Below are 19,714 nucleotides of genomic sequence, written 5' to 3'. Positions count from 1 at the left end.
TTTTAGTTTTTATTTCAATACTTAATTGTTTTTTCATTTATTTATTGGCAATTAAAAGTGATTTGTGCTATTTTATGTACCTATATAATACATGTTATGACTGAATTATAAAGTTTGAAAATGTTTGTGTTTGTTTTATTTGTGTATGGCGATGGTTACCACTTTTGTAACTAACATACCATTGTATCTCTGTTTTGATCACATATTTATAAATACGTTGTTCTATCACTGCAATTTTTATAAGTACTTATAATGGTATGGGGTTATTCATTTAAGTCACATTAAATAATATCCAAGTGCAGTACTGAAATCAACCTTTTTATAAATTTGACTCTGTCCGAGATGCTTTCCGAATTATTATTATTTCATAGCATATTTTCTATAAATCTCTATTGCAATTCAGTTAAATGACGAGAAGTTTTCTGACTATTTAACGTTGATGAGAGAACGCGACGCGCTACACACACTCTACTTTGAGAACTTAGAACTACAGTTGAAACTCAAAAAATTGGATGGAGGCGCGTTTCCCGTGGGCGACACTTACGGAGATCCTGTTGTACTCAGAATCGCGCTGGATAGATGCAGGTAAAATAATAAAACTATTTACTATACACATACATTATCTAGGTGCGTATACAGAAATAACTGGTGCATTTGCATAGTTTGTTTTGATATCTATAGAATCTTAACTGCTTATACCTTCCGTGTGCATGCTGAAGAACAGTTAGATATTTTAAAAAATATTTGTGAAATAATAATGTCTCAAAATATTATATTTCAGGGAGCAGCTGTCCAAAACTCAATCCGAACTAAAGAAAAAGACGGAAGAGTATTCCGTGACAGTTCCGCGACGAGAATACGACACTCTCGAAGCTAAACACTGCGACATCACTAAGCAGCTGGATGCATTACAGAAAGAATTTCACGCACTCCAGGAGTCATACAATAAGCTGAGAGGTAGCAATTAGTATTCATGCAGTTCTTTATCATTTCTTATTTAAACTCTATAAAATATAAATGATTGTTGCCTTTACCGACAATTGAAGGAACTGGTCATATGATTTAATCCTTAGGCTCAATGAAAAATGTAGAAGAAGAGTTAATGGAAGTAAAGAGCGTTGCAGCGAGCTGGAAAGGGCGGGCACTCCTCGACCGCATTGGGACCTGTGCGCAGATTTTATCGGTGGGGGAAGAGACAGGTAAGCATTCTGATACTTCATCTATTTAGTAAGTATAAAAGGATATGTTTTTTTCTAATATATTTATCAGAGATGGCTATTAGCGAGTGGTATCCTCCCGGGACACCCTTCGAGTTCTCCTGAAGGAACTGGGTCCCGCAGCGAGAGAGCGAGCACCTCGAATACTTTGATGGCCTTGTAAGAATGTAAACTCAGTCTTTAAAACTAATCAGGACCACATACAAACTAAAAAAAATCAGTCAAATCGTCGTTCCACGCCTTCTGAAAAGTCATAAAATCTCTCCAGCCGAATTTCGCCCACGACGGCTAATCTCAACGAAGATCATTCAAGTACGCTGGAGATATAATAGTGCACGAGTGTGTGCGCAATACTCTGGTGCACTCCTATCCTTCACATTCATAGTCTGGTGAGATTGTTTTATCCAACGTGACCGGAGAGACCAGGCCCAGGACCAAAGGCTTTACGTGCTTTCCGACACCCGGTGGTATAAAACTGTCAAATTGTTGATTCCGAGCTGCGACGGAGCTATTGATAATAGACGACAGATAAATAAATAAAAGCTTTATTCATCACGTAGGCTAACATAATTGCACTTATGATAAGTCAAGGTACATGAGAATATTTAATTATTACTGAAATAAAGTCGCCTATATAATTGAATACATTTTATATTGAACATAAAATAAATGAAAGACTATAAAGTTAACAAAGACGCCAGGTCGGGCTGGCAGGAAAGAGAAAAACCCGAAATCTTAGTGCAGAAGTCGTATCGCGTACGCAATACAACTACGCTACTGAAGTAATCAGAAACCTCATCATTCCCAGGGCACAGATCCTGCGATACCACCCTACCTCCGCTACGAAGGCAAGATCAGGAATTTGCGGCTGTCACGGCGAGAGATCAGCGTCATCATCAACGACATTTGGGCTCCGGCAAGGGAGGGACCATATGGATATGTCCATGCAAGACTACGTCACGAAATACTTTGAGGATAGGTTCGATATATTCAACTAAATTCTTTGGAGAATCGGTGTCTTATCTCATTAACAGGTTGCATATTACAAATGAGTGAGTATGGGGCGGGTACCAGCAGCCGTCGGTGCGTTTCGAGTGGGCGTACAACGTGTGCGCAGGCGCGGAGCAGCAACTGGACGAGCCGTCCGTGCGGCTGTTCTGGGCGGTGCTGCACTCGCAGCTGGCCGAGCCGGTGTACTGGGGCCTGCGCCGGCACTGGCGCACACGCTCAGGGACAACGCCTACAACCACGCTGATGGACGAGAGGTCAATTCATTTTTCTCCAAAGTTTTCTAACAATACAAGAAATCCTTATCCAGTTCAACATGTTAAAAACTGTCTACGAAATGTTTAGTTTTATATCAGCTATATTAAATTGTTACTTATATTAAAGTCTAACTTCTGAGACTCCGGTGCATCACCATGGGTCGATCTCTGTACATACTTAAAATTATTGTATCATCAACGTTACGAATAAAATATATGTGGGCACTGTCATTTTTCCTTCAAGTATTATTTTGTAAAAATGATGTTTGAACCAACTTTCACTTTCATATTTTACAGTCTATAACTATAGAAGAATTTGAGAAGGTTGCGAAATCATCATTTCCGCTAAAGAGTGAAGTGGACATCAAGAACTTAATGGACGTCGTAAAAAAACAACTTAAAATGAAGATCAACAGCAACACAATCATCTTGGACAAACTGTTTCATGAAGTAAGCAGGATTAAGAAAGTATAACTCAGAGTCGGGTGTTGCTTGTGTATTGAATTTGAATCACTGAACGGTCTTTATGACGCTGACGCAATCTATTTAAAAATCCTTAATACTTACTACCGGAGCAAATTACCGGGACAAAAATAGCTTAAATTAATGATGTTATTCTAGGAAATGGTTTATCAGTATGCCAAATTTCATCCAAATCGATTCAGCGTTTCCAAGTTTAGTTTTTACTTCTAACATATAAATGTCTGGTACATTTTCATAAACGTGCGCATTTATACGTTATATTAGTGGGAAGTAAGATGCGCTGTCCTATTTAAAATTCGTACTTGATATAGAATGAAGAAGGTTTCGACCGCGTGGAACTGGCGCGCGAGCTGTACCGGCAGCGGCAACTAGCACAGGACAAATACTTGCGCGAGCTGCTCGCTGCGCTCGGCGGTCGGAGCGCCGCCAACAAGCCAGTCACTGTTGAAGCTCTTAAACGGGCCTTCGCTATACTGGACCCGGCTATAGGTATCTACCTACACATTATATTACTCTGGAATTCGAATAACAAGTAGGTACGAAAATGTACGAAAAATTACTGATGTGTCCTAATTTTCATTTTTTTACTCACCCAATTCTACTTATTCTTATAAACATACGAAACAAATGTGTTTAATAAACAAACTTGTATTTACAGATCACATACAGATGGAGCGCTACATTCGTTGGGCGTTTTCGGATACTACTTCAGATTTGAAAAGCATTAGTCCCATACCTTTAAAACCCTGGCAGCTAGACTAGCCGCAGGGGATATAGAACGTGTGGGCCCCCGGCACAAAGGCTTTAAGAGATCATCATATAAATAAGACGTGATTGTAAATTACATTTAAAAATATATTTCCTTATTCGTTTATAACTATTATAATATTCTATATTACTAATACATTTATTATTATAAGATAAATATAATACAAACGAATTTTTTTTTTTTTGAGAAACTAGTGTTATTTTAATAATCCATATCCATAAATAAGTTCACATGTAAATAAGTTCACATGCACAAAATAATAAAAATTGAATTAGTAAAAAAAATGTTGCATAAAAAACCGTAAAATGAACCAATAATATGTAAATTTGACCGACGCGTATCCAAACGCAAATTTTATCGCCCATCTTTGACATGCGTCAAATAGATAACGAGAAATCGAGAAACATCAAAATTGGTGCATTGATTGCACATGTAAAATTTTCTGTTTACAATTAAAACCACATCTTAATACAATTCAATAGATATTGTGTGCAAATACATTAGTACACAATGGGTGACATCATTGATAATGAAGAAGTAGATAGAGACATCGTAGAACCTGAAGTTCTACAAAAACACTTCAGCAAAAAATACAAGTTATTGACGGAAACAGCGGTGTCGCTGAACAAATCATATATAAATAAATTACACTGCACAAAGTGAGTATGAAATTGTCTTTTGACAATTTTGTAAATGCAATTATAAAACTATGCTGCAAAAGTGCATCGTCATACATGTGCTATACATATTTTATTATAGCCGATTATAATATCGATTTCTTTTGCGCCGCTCCTGTCTTGTGTTCATAGCAAATCTTCGCAATCGTGTGTTAAAACATAGATAGTAAGTTGGTAAAATGTTATTAAAATAGTAATATTGATATACTAGGTCATTGCAAATGGCAGTAAGCCTGTCAGACAACACATTTGAAGTGTACCAACTGCGCAACACGTCGCTGCAGCGCGTGTGTCGCCTCAGTGGACACAAGAACACCCTCACAGAGGTGGTGTGTAGCCCCAAGGATGAGCATCTTGTGTACTCTGCAGGACATGATGGTATGCTCAAACTGTGGGACATAAGGAGTGGTGGCTCCTGTGCTATGGAGTATAAAGGTGGGTATAGGCCATTGTTCAGCTGTGCTCTTCTCTTATTTAAATTTATGTTTATATCATAGATATTATTTTTATTATCACATTATATTATGAAGCTGTTTATATGCAGAGTAAACTGTTTACTACCATAATGATTATTATTCATGGCTATTTAAAATTATATTGATACTTAAAATATCTAAGCGAATAATATATTGAATATTAGTTATACATATAACATAATATATACAGTTTTGGCAAATTTTTCAACATTGTTTGATCTGAGTTTTGTAGCTCTTATAACAATTTTAGTAAAACTGAAAACTAGTTACATTTAGATATCTAACATGTCTGTAAAGATGAGGAATCATAAAAAAATATATACATATTATATTATTTCTGTATATACATATAGCAAGTAGTTTAAATTATATTTTTTTACACAAATCAACACATAATTGTTCTACTAAAAAGTTTACTAATTATTGCTCAGAGATTTTACTTAGGATTACCTTTCATGCCTTAATATAACTATAGAATGAGAGCAGGTAATTTTATAGCTGTGAAAATTATTTGTAGAGTGGATTTCAATAATCCATGAAAAACTAAACATACATAATTATATCAAGCAACAATAGTATGCTAATCAAAATTTTTTAATGATCTTAATTTAATGAATCAATATAATTTTGTGTAGATGAGGAGGACACACTGATTCGTCCGTATGAATGCATGGATGTATCATGCAATGGCCTGGTGCTGTGCGCCGGCAGCCAGAGTGATACAGGATGATGCATACCTAGTGTTCTGGGACCAGAGGCTGCCCAAACCTCTGGGAGGATACTGGAACTTCGCACACTGAAGACATTACACAGGTGTGTTTATAAGTTGTTTTATTAATTTGTATAGCTTATTTGTTCAAAATGATTCTTACAAATCACTATTTAAAGCATATTATCATTTAACTATTACTGCTTAGATTATTATGTATATAGAAAATTACTAGTATCCATGACTGCGACAATGGAAAAAGTCTTAAAATGTACTTTACAAATTACAAAATTCTTCACCAGGTAAAATTTCACAAAGAGAAGACGGAAATCCTAACAACAGGATCCCTGGATGGGTTGATGAATGTATTCGACATTATGGAGCAGACGGAGGATGATGCGCTGACGTACTCGCTCAACGTGGAGAACTCGGTGGAGAAGATTACCTGGCTAGACAGCACCCAGGTTGCCTGCATCACACAGTCCAATGAGCTGCAGGTGTGGGACACAGAGGAGGGCGACCTGCTGTCGGGATGCACCAAAGAGAAAGTCGCTAGGAGCATCCGGGTGTCTACAGTAAAACTATATATAGTAAGTCTTGTAAAAAGATTCTATAAAGTTTCATTTTCCTTTTTAGCGGAGTAAAGCGGATGACTGCTACCTGGTGGATGCATTCAACTCAATAGACGACACCATAGTGCTGCTGGCTGGCTCGCACGGAGGCAACGGGTGAGTGATCTTACACTTGTCATAGAAAATGAAAGCGTCGCCATAATAGTCCAATATGGCGTTTGTATTATATATGAGCGAATATAATAATAATGTAAATAAAATGGCAAAGGGTAAATTTCTCGTGAGAACACACTCTATCAGGACCCCACTGCGCTAACCATCAGGTGCAGGGATATCACATTGCCTTGTCCATATAAAAAAAATGCTTACTTACCATAAAGAGATAGTTTCCATCCCATAAGAAATAAAAAAAAGCTTTTTGTTATCAATATCCAAAACGATATATTTTACATAATATTGTTGCAGTGACGTACTGAGGTCGGTCACTCTGGACGACAGGAGACTCCTGCCCACGACGAACTTCACTGAGAACAAACAAATCGCGTCGCTGCTGCTGGTACGACAAGGATGTGAGTATTATACATGTTTACTACTATTTATTAATATTTATTTCTAGAAGTCCTGTTTTGCTAGAGAAATATTAACAGATATTCTTGAAATTGTAATAATGGAGTACTGAATACAAAATACATTTTAGTGAGCTAGTACTGACTTGCTAACTAATCCTAATATTTTTTTGTTACGGTACACAGGGGTGGGATTTATGGTGTCATATTTAAAGTTGCAGTACAGCTATACCTGCCATTATGACATACATTCTATATATTGATTAAATTAATAATTTCAAGCAACAGTTTATATTTATATTTCAACAAGTATGCATTATAAGCATCATGTTTGCTCCCAGCGGGACTTGTTGGTGACGACAGGCGAGTCGGGACTGATCAGCGTGTGGAGCGCATGCGCCGACGAGGAGGACGGCGCCGCGTCCAAGCCGCTGTCCACCTCGCCTCAACAAGCTGCACGTCAACAGGCACAAACCGTACTGAACGTACGATACCTCGCTGTTCGTTTACTACGCATGTCGAACCCCCATCCCAAGTGTCTTAACAGGGCCGTGTTTAGCAATTGTGGACCTCTAGCCGCATAAATTAGGTTTTATTTTACAAATCAATCTCTAGGCATCTTATTTTTATTTATTAGGATAATCTTTTATAGGGTCTCTTATAGGGTAACAATAATGGTTTTATTTAACAGTGAATCTGTGCACTTAGCTGTGTTCTGTTTCTTTTAGTTGACTGTGGGGGAGGTTTTAAATCATAACTAATAAGTATTGATTTGTTATTATTAAGTTACTAGTTATTTAATGGTTGATTTTAAATTGTATATTAAGTATTTTTAATTATACAATCCTATCGATGTATTATACCTCCAAATAGGTGCTGAATTAAAAAAAAAATCTTATTCTGCTTTCACTGAACAAGGACTCGGCTTTTAAAGTAAAAAGGACTAATGTATTTTGTAATTTCAAATTGACCTTTGCTTACGTTCCACTAAATGCAATAAAAAAAGTCACGCAGCATCTATTGTCAGTAATCGATGGGTCCCATGGTCTACGGCCAGCGAGTCCACACGTGAGTACGGCCCTGTGTCCCGTAGTGTTCGCGCATTTAAATGTATTGGTAGATACTTTTATTGTAGTGGTTTTTCGCCACAAAATCTGCTCTCGTCTAATGAATATCAAAGATCTTACTCACTGGGCGACATTTGACGCGCAACATGTTTCGCAACTCTGCATAATACTTTGTACTGTTGCAGTTCTGGAATATCTATACCACGTCATGTTACTAGTCATTTACTTAGCAATGTTGCGCGTTGTGACGTTGTTGCAATGTTAGCGCCACATGTTGCGCAACTATAGTCGCCTGACGTATACGAGGTTCAACGTATCTTGTAAACATGAGTTTTTTTTAAGATAAATAAATCCTCAAACCATCTTTTAATCCTAAAAAACAATGAAAATATTTTTCAAGTGTTGGCACGTTTTACCTTTTTTAAGGACTATGGTGTATAATTATAGAATAATAGGAAGATCCTTCGCAAACGTATTTTATACGAGTACTTGGCGCGGTTCTTACAGAGCTCAAGTATACAAGTACACCTCGAGGGGTGACGCTCTTATACATAAAAACAAGCGCTCAAAACGCGTCACTAATCATTATCTAAGACTCGTATAAGACACACGTGCATAGGCTGTAAGGCGCCGTTTACACGGTGGTGTGAATGGTTATAGAAAGAAAACTGTTAGGCGAAAACAAGCATAGTAAAGGCTAAAAAGTCTTGATACAAAAGACTTTCATATACAGCAATGCATTTATTTACCAGTGGCGAAGGGTGACATAATCCAAAAAGGGAAACCGGCACAACATATACTACTAATATGAATAAATGCAAATTGTTCCAATGATAATTATATTTTACATAATTTACGAAAGGAAAGCCGGCAGGAATCTGGTTACCCACCCTTCGTCACTGATAGTTACTCCGGTAACCATTCGGATATACTCATGTATGTATGTGTTTACAGCAGTTTTTGAGTCTTTTAACATCTTCGTCTGATTGAGATGTAAATGTATTGACAGTAATGAGATTTCTCAGCTATACGTCCCTCTTTATATTATAATTTAGGGAACCTCTCTATGGTCCGTATTCGGATGTCAAAACGCCTATAACTTCGGCGTAGCTTTAGACAGCGCAATTTACTTTGCATCGGTTCCTCATGTCTACGCTAGGTAAGTGTGTAACGAGCTATGAAATTTGTCGTATTCAATGTCGTAGTTTTAGATTTATGTGTTAAAATAGTCCGATTGCTGATCTCCACTCGCTGGTTAGAGTGGGGTCTGTTTAAATATCCGCGTATTCCCGCTACGGTTGCCGCTAATTATATTTCTACCTTACCTTGTAATTCCTTCATTCAGTTTGAGCGGCAGTCGCTTACTGTCTAGCTAGTTGGTTCACCAAATTCCTTTACATCAAAATACTTTTTACAAATACTCCATTCGGTCTATTTAATGTTTTATTACTTCATATTAGGGAATGTTGCGTATATTTGAACTGACCCTAATAATACTTTCAAAGTACTTTAAGTATTCAGGCGCGGAGACAGGAGAGGGAACGGAGGATTTTTGATCACTATTGGGACTACATAAGTTTACATACCCAACTACTACACAGCCAGAGGGGGGTGAAAAAAAATACTTTTTTTAACCCCCTTGGATCCGCGCCTGCAAATATCAAATTTTACATTAACTATGACGTGTTATAATATTATATAACGATATGATGTCGTACCCAAATGTAATATTTTATCTTCAAATAAATCAAACATCAATGTCAATAACTTAGCATTTTATTTGAATCCCAAAATAATTTCTAGCAAAATAACAATATCGCAATAAAAATCATACAATGTGAGCCGACGCCCTGAATCATCACGCATGAAGTACACAACACAAGCTCCTGGAACACTACGACTCACATCCGCAGTTTCAGTTTAACTACAAATCGCGCCTCTGACTACTGGAGCGAGCGCTAATGGAAAGGATGTTCTGTCCAGTGTGAGTTCCGCATATCGAAGCCCAGCGCTTGCGTTATGCAGTATGAAGTATGATTCAAGAGCGGCTCTACGAGTAAACAAACGTACAAATTCGTTAATACTATACTCGGGCTGCACTAACGGCTTGTTTAGACGATGCTGCGTGTACGCCTGTACTCAACATAAATAACCTTTTTCTCTTGTTAATGATTTCCATCAAAGAAGACATTTTCTTAAATGGAAACAATAAATATTTGAGAATGGACCCTCAGGTCACTCAGCTACCACAAATTGTTACTATAAAAAAAAATTGTTACTATAAATTATGATTGTCGCTGCTGTATTATGGTAACAGCATCGTCCAAAAGAGCCGTGACGTCACGCCGACACATCTCATAATTTACACATATCACCTACAAAATTCGGTCAAACGCTTTCAAATTCACACTATAATATATTGTTCGAGAGACGGGTATATTACATTAGAGCATAATTCGAGAATTTTCTTAATAAATAGGTAAGAAACAAAACATGTCGAAGTGCTTGATGCGCCTAGAATCGTCACTGCGCTGGACTGATGCGGGTTCCTTTTGGTGCTGTTGGTGGCTAAAATAATCGCAATTCTGAGAAAACTTCACGCTACTGTTTGTCAAATCCAGAACCGACAGGGCTCATAATTACGACTCCAGACGGTAGACTTGTCATATTATGGATAATGAATACCGTACTTGTTTACATCACAATCTTCGCTTGGTATATGCACCAATATACAACAATTCTAAAGCCACAAAGTCGGACGAGTCTAGCGTGCAGCAGGTATGGGTTGAATTTCTCTAAAAACATTTACAGCGTGCAAGCAAGTATACCAACGCGCCCCCAACACTCCTGCGTACGGCCCGCCCATTATCCTTTGTGGCTTTAGGCTATAATCAACCTTAATAGTTAATACAAAATTTAGACTAATTGATATAAATATTATTATTAGTTCGTGAGCATTATGAGACTACTATTTAAGGTTATAGCACACATATCAACTCGGAAAGGGATCGCCTTTCGCCAAAGCGGATCATCAGCTCTGATACGTCACTCGGCTACGGCTCACCGACCGCTGGTTGACATGGCTGGCATCAGAGAGGTGACGCGTCATCGCGGGGACGGGCCGCAAGCGCGGGAACTGCAAGTTGACCACGCGCCGCACCGCGTTCGTGAGATTGTCCCGAGACGAGGCGATTACTATTACGATTAGTGTGCCTTGCAGTAGGGAGTTTAAAAAAAAATACTGCACAGTTTGAGTTAATACTGGGTCGATCCATTTCCGAGTTTATATGAGTGCTACGACCTTTAATCAATAAAATTATAAATTTCATATCTTTCCAGAATAAGTAAAAACTTAAAAAATATAAAAATTAAAATTAACAAGCTTCGTGTATTCTATGAGTGTTAAAAATTAATTTGGTATACATACTTTAATTTTATATTGTGGTCTGTAGTACATACCTTATTCTGAATTTATCAATGAACACAATAATCATTGCACTTGTACTTAGTCTGGCCATAAATACTGTTACACTTAATTATAAAAAAATATTACATTTGAATTTCGAATCTGTCATTTTTATACGATTGTTCATTGTGTTTTCTCATTTTGGCGCCAATACATTGTAAAATATTTTGCGATATTAAAATGGTGTGGGGTGATAAAGAGAACCGAATCGCTGTGATAGCATTACACAAAGTAGGTATGGAGCCAAATGCAATTTTAAAACTCTCCATACACTTGGTATTAGTAAAATGTTTGTGTACCGGGCTATTAATAGGTACAATGAGACCTCCTTTGTTTGTGACAGAAAAAGATCTGGCCGTCCACGTAGTGTTCGTACGAAAAAGGTGGTCAAAGCAGTAAGGGAAAGAATTCGAAGAAATCCTGTACTGAAAGCAAAAGATTTTATCTCGGGAAATGAAGATAGCACCTAGAACCATGTCGCGTATTTTAAAAGATGACTTAGGACTTGCAGCCTATAAGAGACGCACTGGCCATTTCTTAACTGATAATTTAAAGAAGAATAGGGTGGTAAAATCGAAACAACTACTGAAGCGGTACGCAAAGGGAGGTCACAGAAAAATTTTGTTTACGGATGAGAAAATTTTTACAATTGAGCAACATTTTAACAAACAAAATGACCGTATTTATGCTCAAAGCTCTAAGGAAGCTTCCCAATTAGTCGACAGAGTGCAACGTGGACATTATCCGACTTCAGTGATGGTTTGGTGGGGTGTTAGCTATGAAGGAGTGACTGAGCCATATTTTTGTGAAAAAGGTATCAAAACATCGGCACAAGTGTATCAAGATACCATTCTTGAGAAGGTAGTTAAGCCCCTTAACATCACCATGTTCAATAACCAAGTATGGTCCTTCCAGCAAGACTCGGCGCCGGGTCATAAAGCTCGGTCCACGCAGTCTTGGTTGGAATCGAACGTTTCGGACTTCATCAGAGCTGAAGACTGGCCGTCGTCTAGTCCCGATCTTAATCCGCTGGATTATGATTTGTGGTCAGTTTTAGAGAGTACAGCTTGCTCTAAACGCCATGATAATTTGGAGTCCCTAAAACAATCTATACGATTGGCAGTGAAGAATTTTCCCATGGAAAGAGTGCGTGCTTCTATTGATAACTGGCCTCATCGTTTAAAGGACTGTATTGCAGCCAATGGAGACCACTTCGAATAAGCTTTTTATATTTTTAATTGTTTTATATTTATGTATTAAACTGACACACTGTAAAAGTAATAAATGTTATTTGCAGTTAACAATTTTCTTTTTTCTTTATTACAATATTTATGGCAAGACTAGGTATATTTAATGAATGATCTACAAGCATTCCGCCGCTCGCGAGTCGCCGTAGGTATATAACATTCGAAGAACTTGCATTGTTCTGTGCTAATCTAAATATGCCTATCTAATTTTATAAAACATCCATCCAAAACATCGACTTGAGCTTTACTTCACTATGATGTACGAATACCTAGATGTCGCCGCTCCTTCATTCGTTCATACTGCGACTATAAATCGTAAGGGTCTGTGCACACCATGTTTTTTATACAAGCGTTTTCCACGCGTCTTATTTGCGGACATCTTGCGGACAATTGTAAAATTCTCCTACTGCATTGGATTTCCTCCGCGTTTAAATACGTTTAAAAAAACGTCGTGTGCGTAAACTACAAGTTGTAATAGAAAATCGCCGACGCTTCTGTTTCGCAATAAAGTACATTCCATTTACACCATTAATATTATAAACCTAAAGCCGAGAGTGTGGTTGACGCGTATTAACAATTTGTATGTATACATCAAGATAAGCAACCAATAGCACCACACATTCAGTACTTTGGAATTGGTGTCAAAAAACTCTTTGAGACTTACCGCTCTGACTCAGTGGCGTAGCGTAGTTGAGACTGGGGGAGCGGGCCGCCCCGAGCGGCACTTTCAAGAGGACGGCAAAATTCGTGAAATAAAACCTTCAATCATGTTAAATTTTTAGCAGTGTCCAGGGCGAGGAGGTGCGCCTGGCGTGCCACGTCCCAGAGAGAGGCTCTCGGGCGGTGCTATGGACATACACTTGGGCGCTATAAAAAGAGTGTCGCCGGAAAAATGGAACGCGACATTTTTTCGTCCGAAGCGCCCGGATAACCTCTCGCCCGGCTCTTTAGGGCGGCAAACACATCGAGTCCGCCTCGGGCGACAGAAGCCTACGCTACTCCACTGCCTCGACGTGCCTCAAAATAGGGTATTCAAAAATGTACTTAAAGTATGTGGCATACAGTATATATTTATTAATTACTGTCTCGAAATCTAAATTAAGAATTAGCAGACACTGTAGAAAATGTATTAAGTATATGCCACATAGTTTTTCTATATTTAATAAAGCGATCTAGTGCCCGAGAGATCATTCCACGTGAAATTTTACGTCCAAATGAAATCTGCAGTGGAACAGTAGAAACTTGGATTACTAGTACTATACTTACATTTTTTGGTTGTTATTCGAAATCAATCTGTACAGTAATATTGCAATGGTTTATTGTTTCAGCCGTTAATAGTGTACTCTATTATCATTAAATTCACATTAACAAAATCAATAACTGTACAAATAAATCGATATTTCATAACAAATTTACTAAATATAATTTGTGTAAATAAAATTATTTGACAAAACACCAAGACGAGTGAAAAATAAATAAACTAAAGTTCATACAAATATACCAGATGTCATTTTAAAATTCATTCATTTTGGTATTTTTATTTTCTGTCAGGTTCTTTTTGCAGAAGCAAAGACACGCTCGAAACCTGTGTTAAATTATAATAACGACATCCACACGTAATTTATTTATTACCTGTTTTGTTTCAAATCACGCACTTTACGCCTACGATTTATGTTCTCGTCAATATGTCTACGTTCCCCATCAACATTTTAATTAAAAAAAAATAATATTTAAATATCAAATACATAGTTTTTAAAACAAAAAAATAATAAACAGCAACATTAGATGCAATAATAAATTTAAGTTGTCGAAGGGATGTTAATTTACTACCATGTATTAACAGTTAAATTATCTAAGATTCTGTTCAGATACGGACAGTCGTTCAACTCGCGATTTTCACTAGTAAGGTGTTTTCAACAGCCTAGAACACGTAAAGTAAGACCTACTCATTTATTTATTATCTTTAATATATTTGGAGGTGTTTCGTGATAACGGCAACTATCTAAACGCAGTTACTTTACTTAGGAGGCCAAATTTAGAAGCAATAAAAATCTTTATTGTTAAATGAGTTGTACGAACGCGCGTCCATCGCACCCAAACATGACACCATCCATCAATACGCTTGGGACACACTCGTAATTTTGACTTCTTACAGGTACTACATGAACGTTTTATTTTTCGATCTCTGCATTATGTATGTTAAATTTCATGCGATGTTCAAATCGCTAGCTAACTAAGCTGCTAGACGAACAGAGCGGTACGACGGCGGGTGCACACGGGCCTCTTACCGTAGTCAAGTTTCTGGCATCAGTTGGGGATATTTGGTGGCAGCCACTTTCTACGACTGTAATACGATTTGACGGTAAATATTAGTGGCGTACGGGTGCACTAGGAGTCAGTTTCGACGAACCAAGTAGCGGAGACTAGTTCTTATAGCAATTAATCTTTAACTTTGTCATTTTATATTTAGCTGATTAAACAATGAAAAATTGTGCTTCGAATTTGTTATGATATCAAACGTATACAAGACTGAATGTTAAGATATTATTGTTATTAAATAAACTTTCTTCGCTACTCCGCTCGCAGATGTAGACTGTGATTTAGTCGTAGTACAAGTGGAAGTATCTCCAGCGTCGGCGGCGCACGCGCAGCAGCCGCAGCACTTCGTGCAGCCGCTCCAATCACTTGGACGACAGGAACATTATCAACCTGCACATCACACTTTAACATCACACTTCGTTTTTTATTTATTGACTGTGATATTGGGTTTTTGTGCTTGATATCTGTCTGGGTTTGGTGTTCGATATAGCTCTAAGTTCGCCCCATATCACATTATGGAACGAAGCACACATGGCCAAAGTGGTTTCTCTAGTTGCGTTTTGCCCTTCCTTTATGATGTGAAAAACAGTGTGTGTGTTTAATATGTGTGTGTACGTGAGTATGTGTGTGTGAGAGAAAGAGAGAGCATGTGCATGCGTGTGAGAATTTCGAAGACCGTAAATAGATATTTTAAAATGCAAAATTATAACAACAATCGGGCCGAACTAAGAGTACCCGGTGTGTACCTGAAGTGTATGGCCTTGTTGGAGAGCAGGCGGTTGGCGTCGGCGGGGTCGGCGAGCGGCAGCGGCAGCGGCGGCGCGTCGGCGTCGTCGTCGCGGAAGGAGTGCGCGGCGAGGCGCGGCGCGAGGCGCGCCTCCCCCCACGGGCCGCGCGCCGCCAGCCACTGCACCACCACCGCGCACACGCACTTGCTCTTCAGGATCAGCTGCAGCCACGGCAACACGCACTCTCAGACCCGAGCCCCAACTTGCCGCTCGGAACGGCGACTTAGAGCCAAGCCACGAAAACGGGCTAAGCAAATATCCGCACTACTCTCAGGCAATATATAGCGCATTATCACGCCACAAGCGCGTCAAAGGTACTGACAAATGTGAAGAATTTCCCTCTTAGAACAGTGCGGATAGCGGCATCGGTATCGAGTAGGTGGCATCGAAATCTTCCTTTTTGATGCACCGCTCGTCGCCATGCCCATTTTCGGGGTTGAGTCGTAAGTGAGCTACACGATTCCCAGTCATAGTAAAGTATAGTGACCTGGTAGGTGATCTCCCGCTGCGAGCTCTGCGTGGGGTCGCGCTGGTTGTTGTTCACGAACGCCTTCACGACCCACTGGTGTGTGAAGGCAGCGAACCGCGACGACTCGTAGTACAACTTATGCACAAACTCCTCCGTGCGGTACGGCTTCAGCTGCAAGTCTACACAACACAACATATCCTACTACACGTGTAACATCTCGGTCTTTATTTCTTGGGAACTAAACAACTGTTCTTTTAACACAAATTTGCTGCTGAGAGCATGTCATTAGATTTTGTGTATCTAACTGTATAGCAACCATCGCAGATAAAATGACGAAAACTCCACATAATTCTGGTGAATACGTTACGACTACTCTCGTTGTTTTAGTGCTTTGAACTACAGATGCGGTATACTTACTTTACAATACCAGGTTTTGAAAAACAAGGAATACACGTTCCTACTATTTAATAATTTGAGCTATATATAATAGAACCGTCACGTGCCAAAATGTCTTAAGCCAATAACGCTTATCACACTGGTCAAGGATGCGGCCAAATCGACTGAAGGCGGTGACTCAGCATGCTCTCAATGCAAGTTAATTAAAATAACACGTTTTTAATTGCATCTGCGTTTCAAGCTGAAATAGAATGTGCAAGTTGGCAATAACAATAAGTATTTAATCACGACAATTCAATTGTAGGGTCGCTTTGCCATAAATATTTACAATCGTTTTTAGTTTTTTTAATGTTATTTAGATTAATAAATTATAAACTAGACATCTGACTTTACAGTTGAAGATTAAGGCGTTTGCCAAGGTTCAGTCAATTCAGCACAGCGTATCAAAAAATTATAGAACATCTAATTTCCGATATCTACTATATTTTAGTAGGTACCTGCCTACATTAAATCAGCCGTGGATATAATCCATCTTACCTTGTTGAGTCCGAAGGGCCTTACCGTTAGCATATGCTCGAGCTAGTTTCCTAATAATTAAATACTGACCGGTGAAGGTGATCTTCTCGTAGGAGAGCAAGTTGAGTATCTGCGAGTAGACGAGCGTGGCCTCGCGCGCCTGCCGCTCGCGCTCGGCCATGAGGTCGAGCACGTCGGCGGCGGACTTGTGCGGGTGCGTGCACGCCGCCTCGTGCGCCGCCGCCTCGTGCGCCGGGCCCAGCCACGGGCAGCCGATGCACAGGTACCGGCAACCGGTCATCCTGCCGGCAACCATTCAACACTACACTAGCTTCACTCGGAGGAGCGACCGCAGTAGCGCGTTATGTCCACGCGCGTTTGCTTACATGGATGCACCCTAATAATACTACTGTCATGTGTTACAAATACAATATATGTTTTAAATACTTATAGTGTTAAATAATGGGTAAGTAGAGTAGGAAGTAAGGAGAGTACAAATTGCGTTTAGTGACAAGGTGTAAATTATACACTTGGCACATCAAGCCATCCTCTGTTAATCCGAGCGATGAGTTCGGTTCGCATCACCCGGGTTATTAAGCGCATTAGTATTAGCACAGTCTAAACATTCATACAGTCTGTCATTGACTAAATTTTACATAAAAGAAGACAATATTATGTAAATATTAATCAATAGGGCTGTTTAGAGAACGAATAAATAAAACGATGTAATAATTTCTTCTATTAAAATAATTACTTAATTATCATTAATTGGTATGTACAACCCAAAGTTCATTTCTTATCCGTAAGTTCGTGCCAATTGCAGATGTCATATCACCAAATGGCGTTGGCGATGTGTTCAGCCCTCCTAGCACACGAGTCCCACGGCGTGTCGCCGCGGCACGTGCAAACTCATTAGGCGTACTGTATGAATCCTTAGAGTGTAGTATTATTGATGGCCGGCAGCGACGCACCTGCGGTACCTACGTCTCTTGGGCGCTTGGCACACCTCGCTGAGGAGGTAGGACCTCCGCAGCGCGGCCACCCACCAGCGCGCACACGCTAGACACAATGCGAACCAAACTATCGAGGTAACGTCGCTTCGGCGCGCTATCGAATACCATTTGCGTGAACTTGTAACGCCTGGGGAAGAAAAGTATGCTTTCTGTATGCTACTTCACCAACCTGGTGTGACCTTTGACCTACTAGCGGGTAAAAGAAGGCCCTTGGTACGTGACACCTCCCCCACTTTCAAAAATAACAATCGACATAGGGAATTGATGGTAGAGATTACAATTTTTCAATGTAGTCATTATAATGAAAGGTTATTGAGAGAATTGCTTTAACTGGACATTAAGAAACCTACAATAACAAACAGATCGACGATATAAAATATATATAATCACGTAGTGAACGCAGCTGTTAGCACTTTGAACTCTAAATCATAATAAAACCATTAAGGGATGTAATTAGGTAGATAAGCCAATGTTCAGTTTAAACATTGAATGATAGGTTAACATAATGAAAACCTTATTGCACGCACCTGTCATCACATAGCTTTTCCTCGTGATGCTGTAGAGAGTGCTCGCGGGAACACGCGCGTACAGTACTTGCACTCGGGGGCAGCTCCGACACCGTCTTCTCAACCGCCAGGTTCCTAGACGCCGTAGTCTTGGAGATCTCCACGCGACAGTTGGGACAAGTGGCGGACTCGTCTCGCAGACGAGCGTCCGCCAATAAATGCATGAAGCAAGGCGCACACATGAGGTGCCCGTTAGTGCACTGAAATCATAAACTACTCTTACAACTCTAATACTGGTTTCTTTTGTTTTATACTTACTTACATATTATTTAGGATATCTTTTAACATTATATTTAATCATATAAATTTTGTCTAGTGGAAAGAAAAACATAGGTATATGAAATTCATATCTTTATTATGGAATCAAAGTAAAGAGAAAGAAAAATAAGATAATAAATTAAATGCTGAATTATTATCTACTCCCACCAAAAACTAGAAAGGACTATGATCACAAATTCTTTAAAATGCTTTGTTTTAATATCTCTGATAAAATGGAAGCAATAATAATGAATTGCGTGTGCCAATGCCTTGTGTAGTAGATTTGTTTGTGTGTGGTGTGGTGTGTAGCTGTGGAGTGCTCTGTGTGCCGTGTGTCTACCTTCTCATGTATTGCAGACCCTGGAAACAGACTCGATTCATCAACATGTCAGTCATGTCATCAATATTTGTTTTATATTCAAACTGTTCTCTTACTACTTTTACGGTGAAAATTATTGCAACTATTCTTATTAAATGATAATTAATGTTATCTATGGAACCTTTAGTTTCATTAGAAAATTGGAACACAAAAAGAAAGTAATACCTCATAATTAATGCAAATTCTTATGAAACATGTTTTGAATATAAGAATAAAAATAAAAGGTACATATCATCATAATATGTTGAATTTCTTTTTATGGATTACCAATTCATGTTTTTTGTAACAAGGACAGGGATTGGGTAAAGTACTGAATAAATAAAGAAATAAATCTCTGAAACATTTCTTTATTCAGATGAAATGTTACAAGAGTACATATTACTGGCTAGGGGTTTGTACACACTCAAATTACATCCTAAAACAATATCACAGACATTTTACTTATGCTAATACTAGCCAACATTGAGATACATATTATACAGGACACTGTGCCGGC

General features: G+C 38.8%; 1 protein-coding gene, 1 long non-coding RNA gene and 2 pseudogenes across 2 annotated transcripts; 3 read left to right on the top strand and 1 right to left on the bottom strand.

Moving 5' to 3' along the window:
- Positions 1 to 403: 403 nt before the first annotated feature.
- Positions 404 to 3,827, top strand: LOC119192434 (annotated as a pseudogene).
- Positions 3,828 to 4,088: 261 nt separating this feature from the next.
- LOC115450449 (WD repeat-containing protein 89) lies at positions 4,089 to 9,568 on the top strand. Its single transcript, XM_030178464.2, is given in 10 exon segments — positions 4,089 to 4,393; positions 4,623 to 4,846; positions 5,523 to 5,602; positions 5,604 to 5,675; positions 5,677 to 5,700; positions 5,899 to 6,162; positions 6,233 to 6,324; positions 6,634 to 6,712; positions 6,714 to 6,737; positions 7,076 to 9,568. Coding segments are annotated over 10 exon segments (1,251 nt in total). The 5' UTR covers positions 4,089 to 4,244; the 3' UTR covers positions 7,319 to 9,568.
- A 1,467-nt stretch (positions 9,569 to 11,035) lies between these two features.
- On the top strand, positions 11,036 to 12,737 carry LOC119192432. Its single transcript, XR_005113641.1, has 2 exons — positions 11,036 to 11,302; positions 12,612 to 12,737. It is a non-coding gene; the product is annotated as an uncharacterized LOC119192432 (long non-coding RNA).
- Positions 12,738 to 13,515: 778 nt separating this feature from the next.
- Positions 13,516 to 18,808, bottom strand: LOC119192433 (annotated as a pseudogene).
- Between the last annotated feature and the right edge of the window lie 906 nt (positions 18,809 to 19,714).

Source organism: Manduca sexta, unplaced genomic scaffold (assembly GCF_014839805.1).
Source record: "Manduca sexta isolate Smith_Timp_Sample1 unplaced genomic scaffold, JHU_Msex_v1.0 HiC_scaffold_2791, whole genome shotgun sequence".
In the NCBI taxonomy this organism is placed as follows: Eukaryota; Metazoa; Arthropoda; class Insecta; order Lepidoptera; family Sphingidae; genus Manduca; species Manduca sexta.
This window is presented reverse-complemented; position numbering and strand designations above follow the sequence as displayed.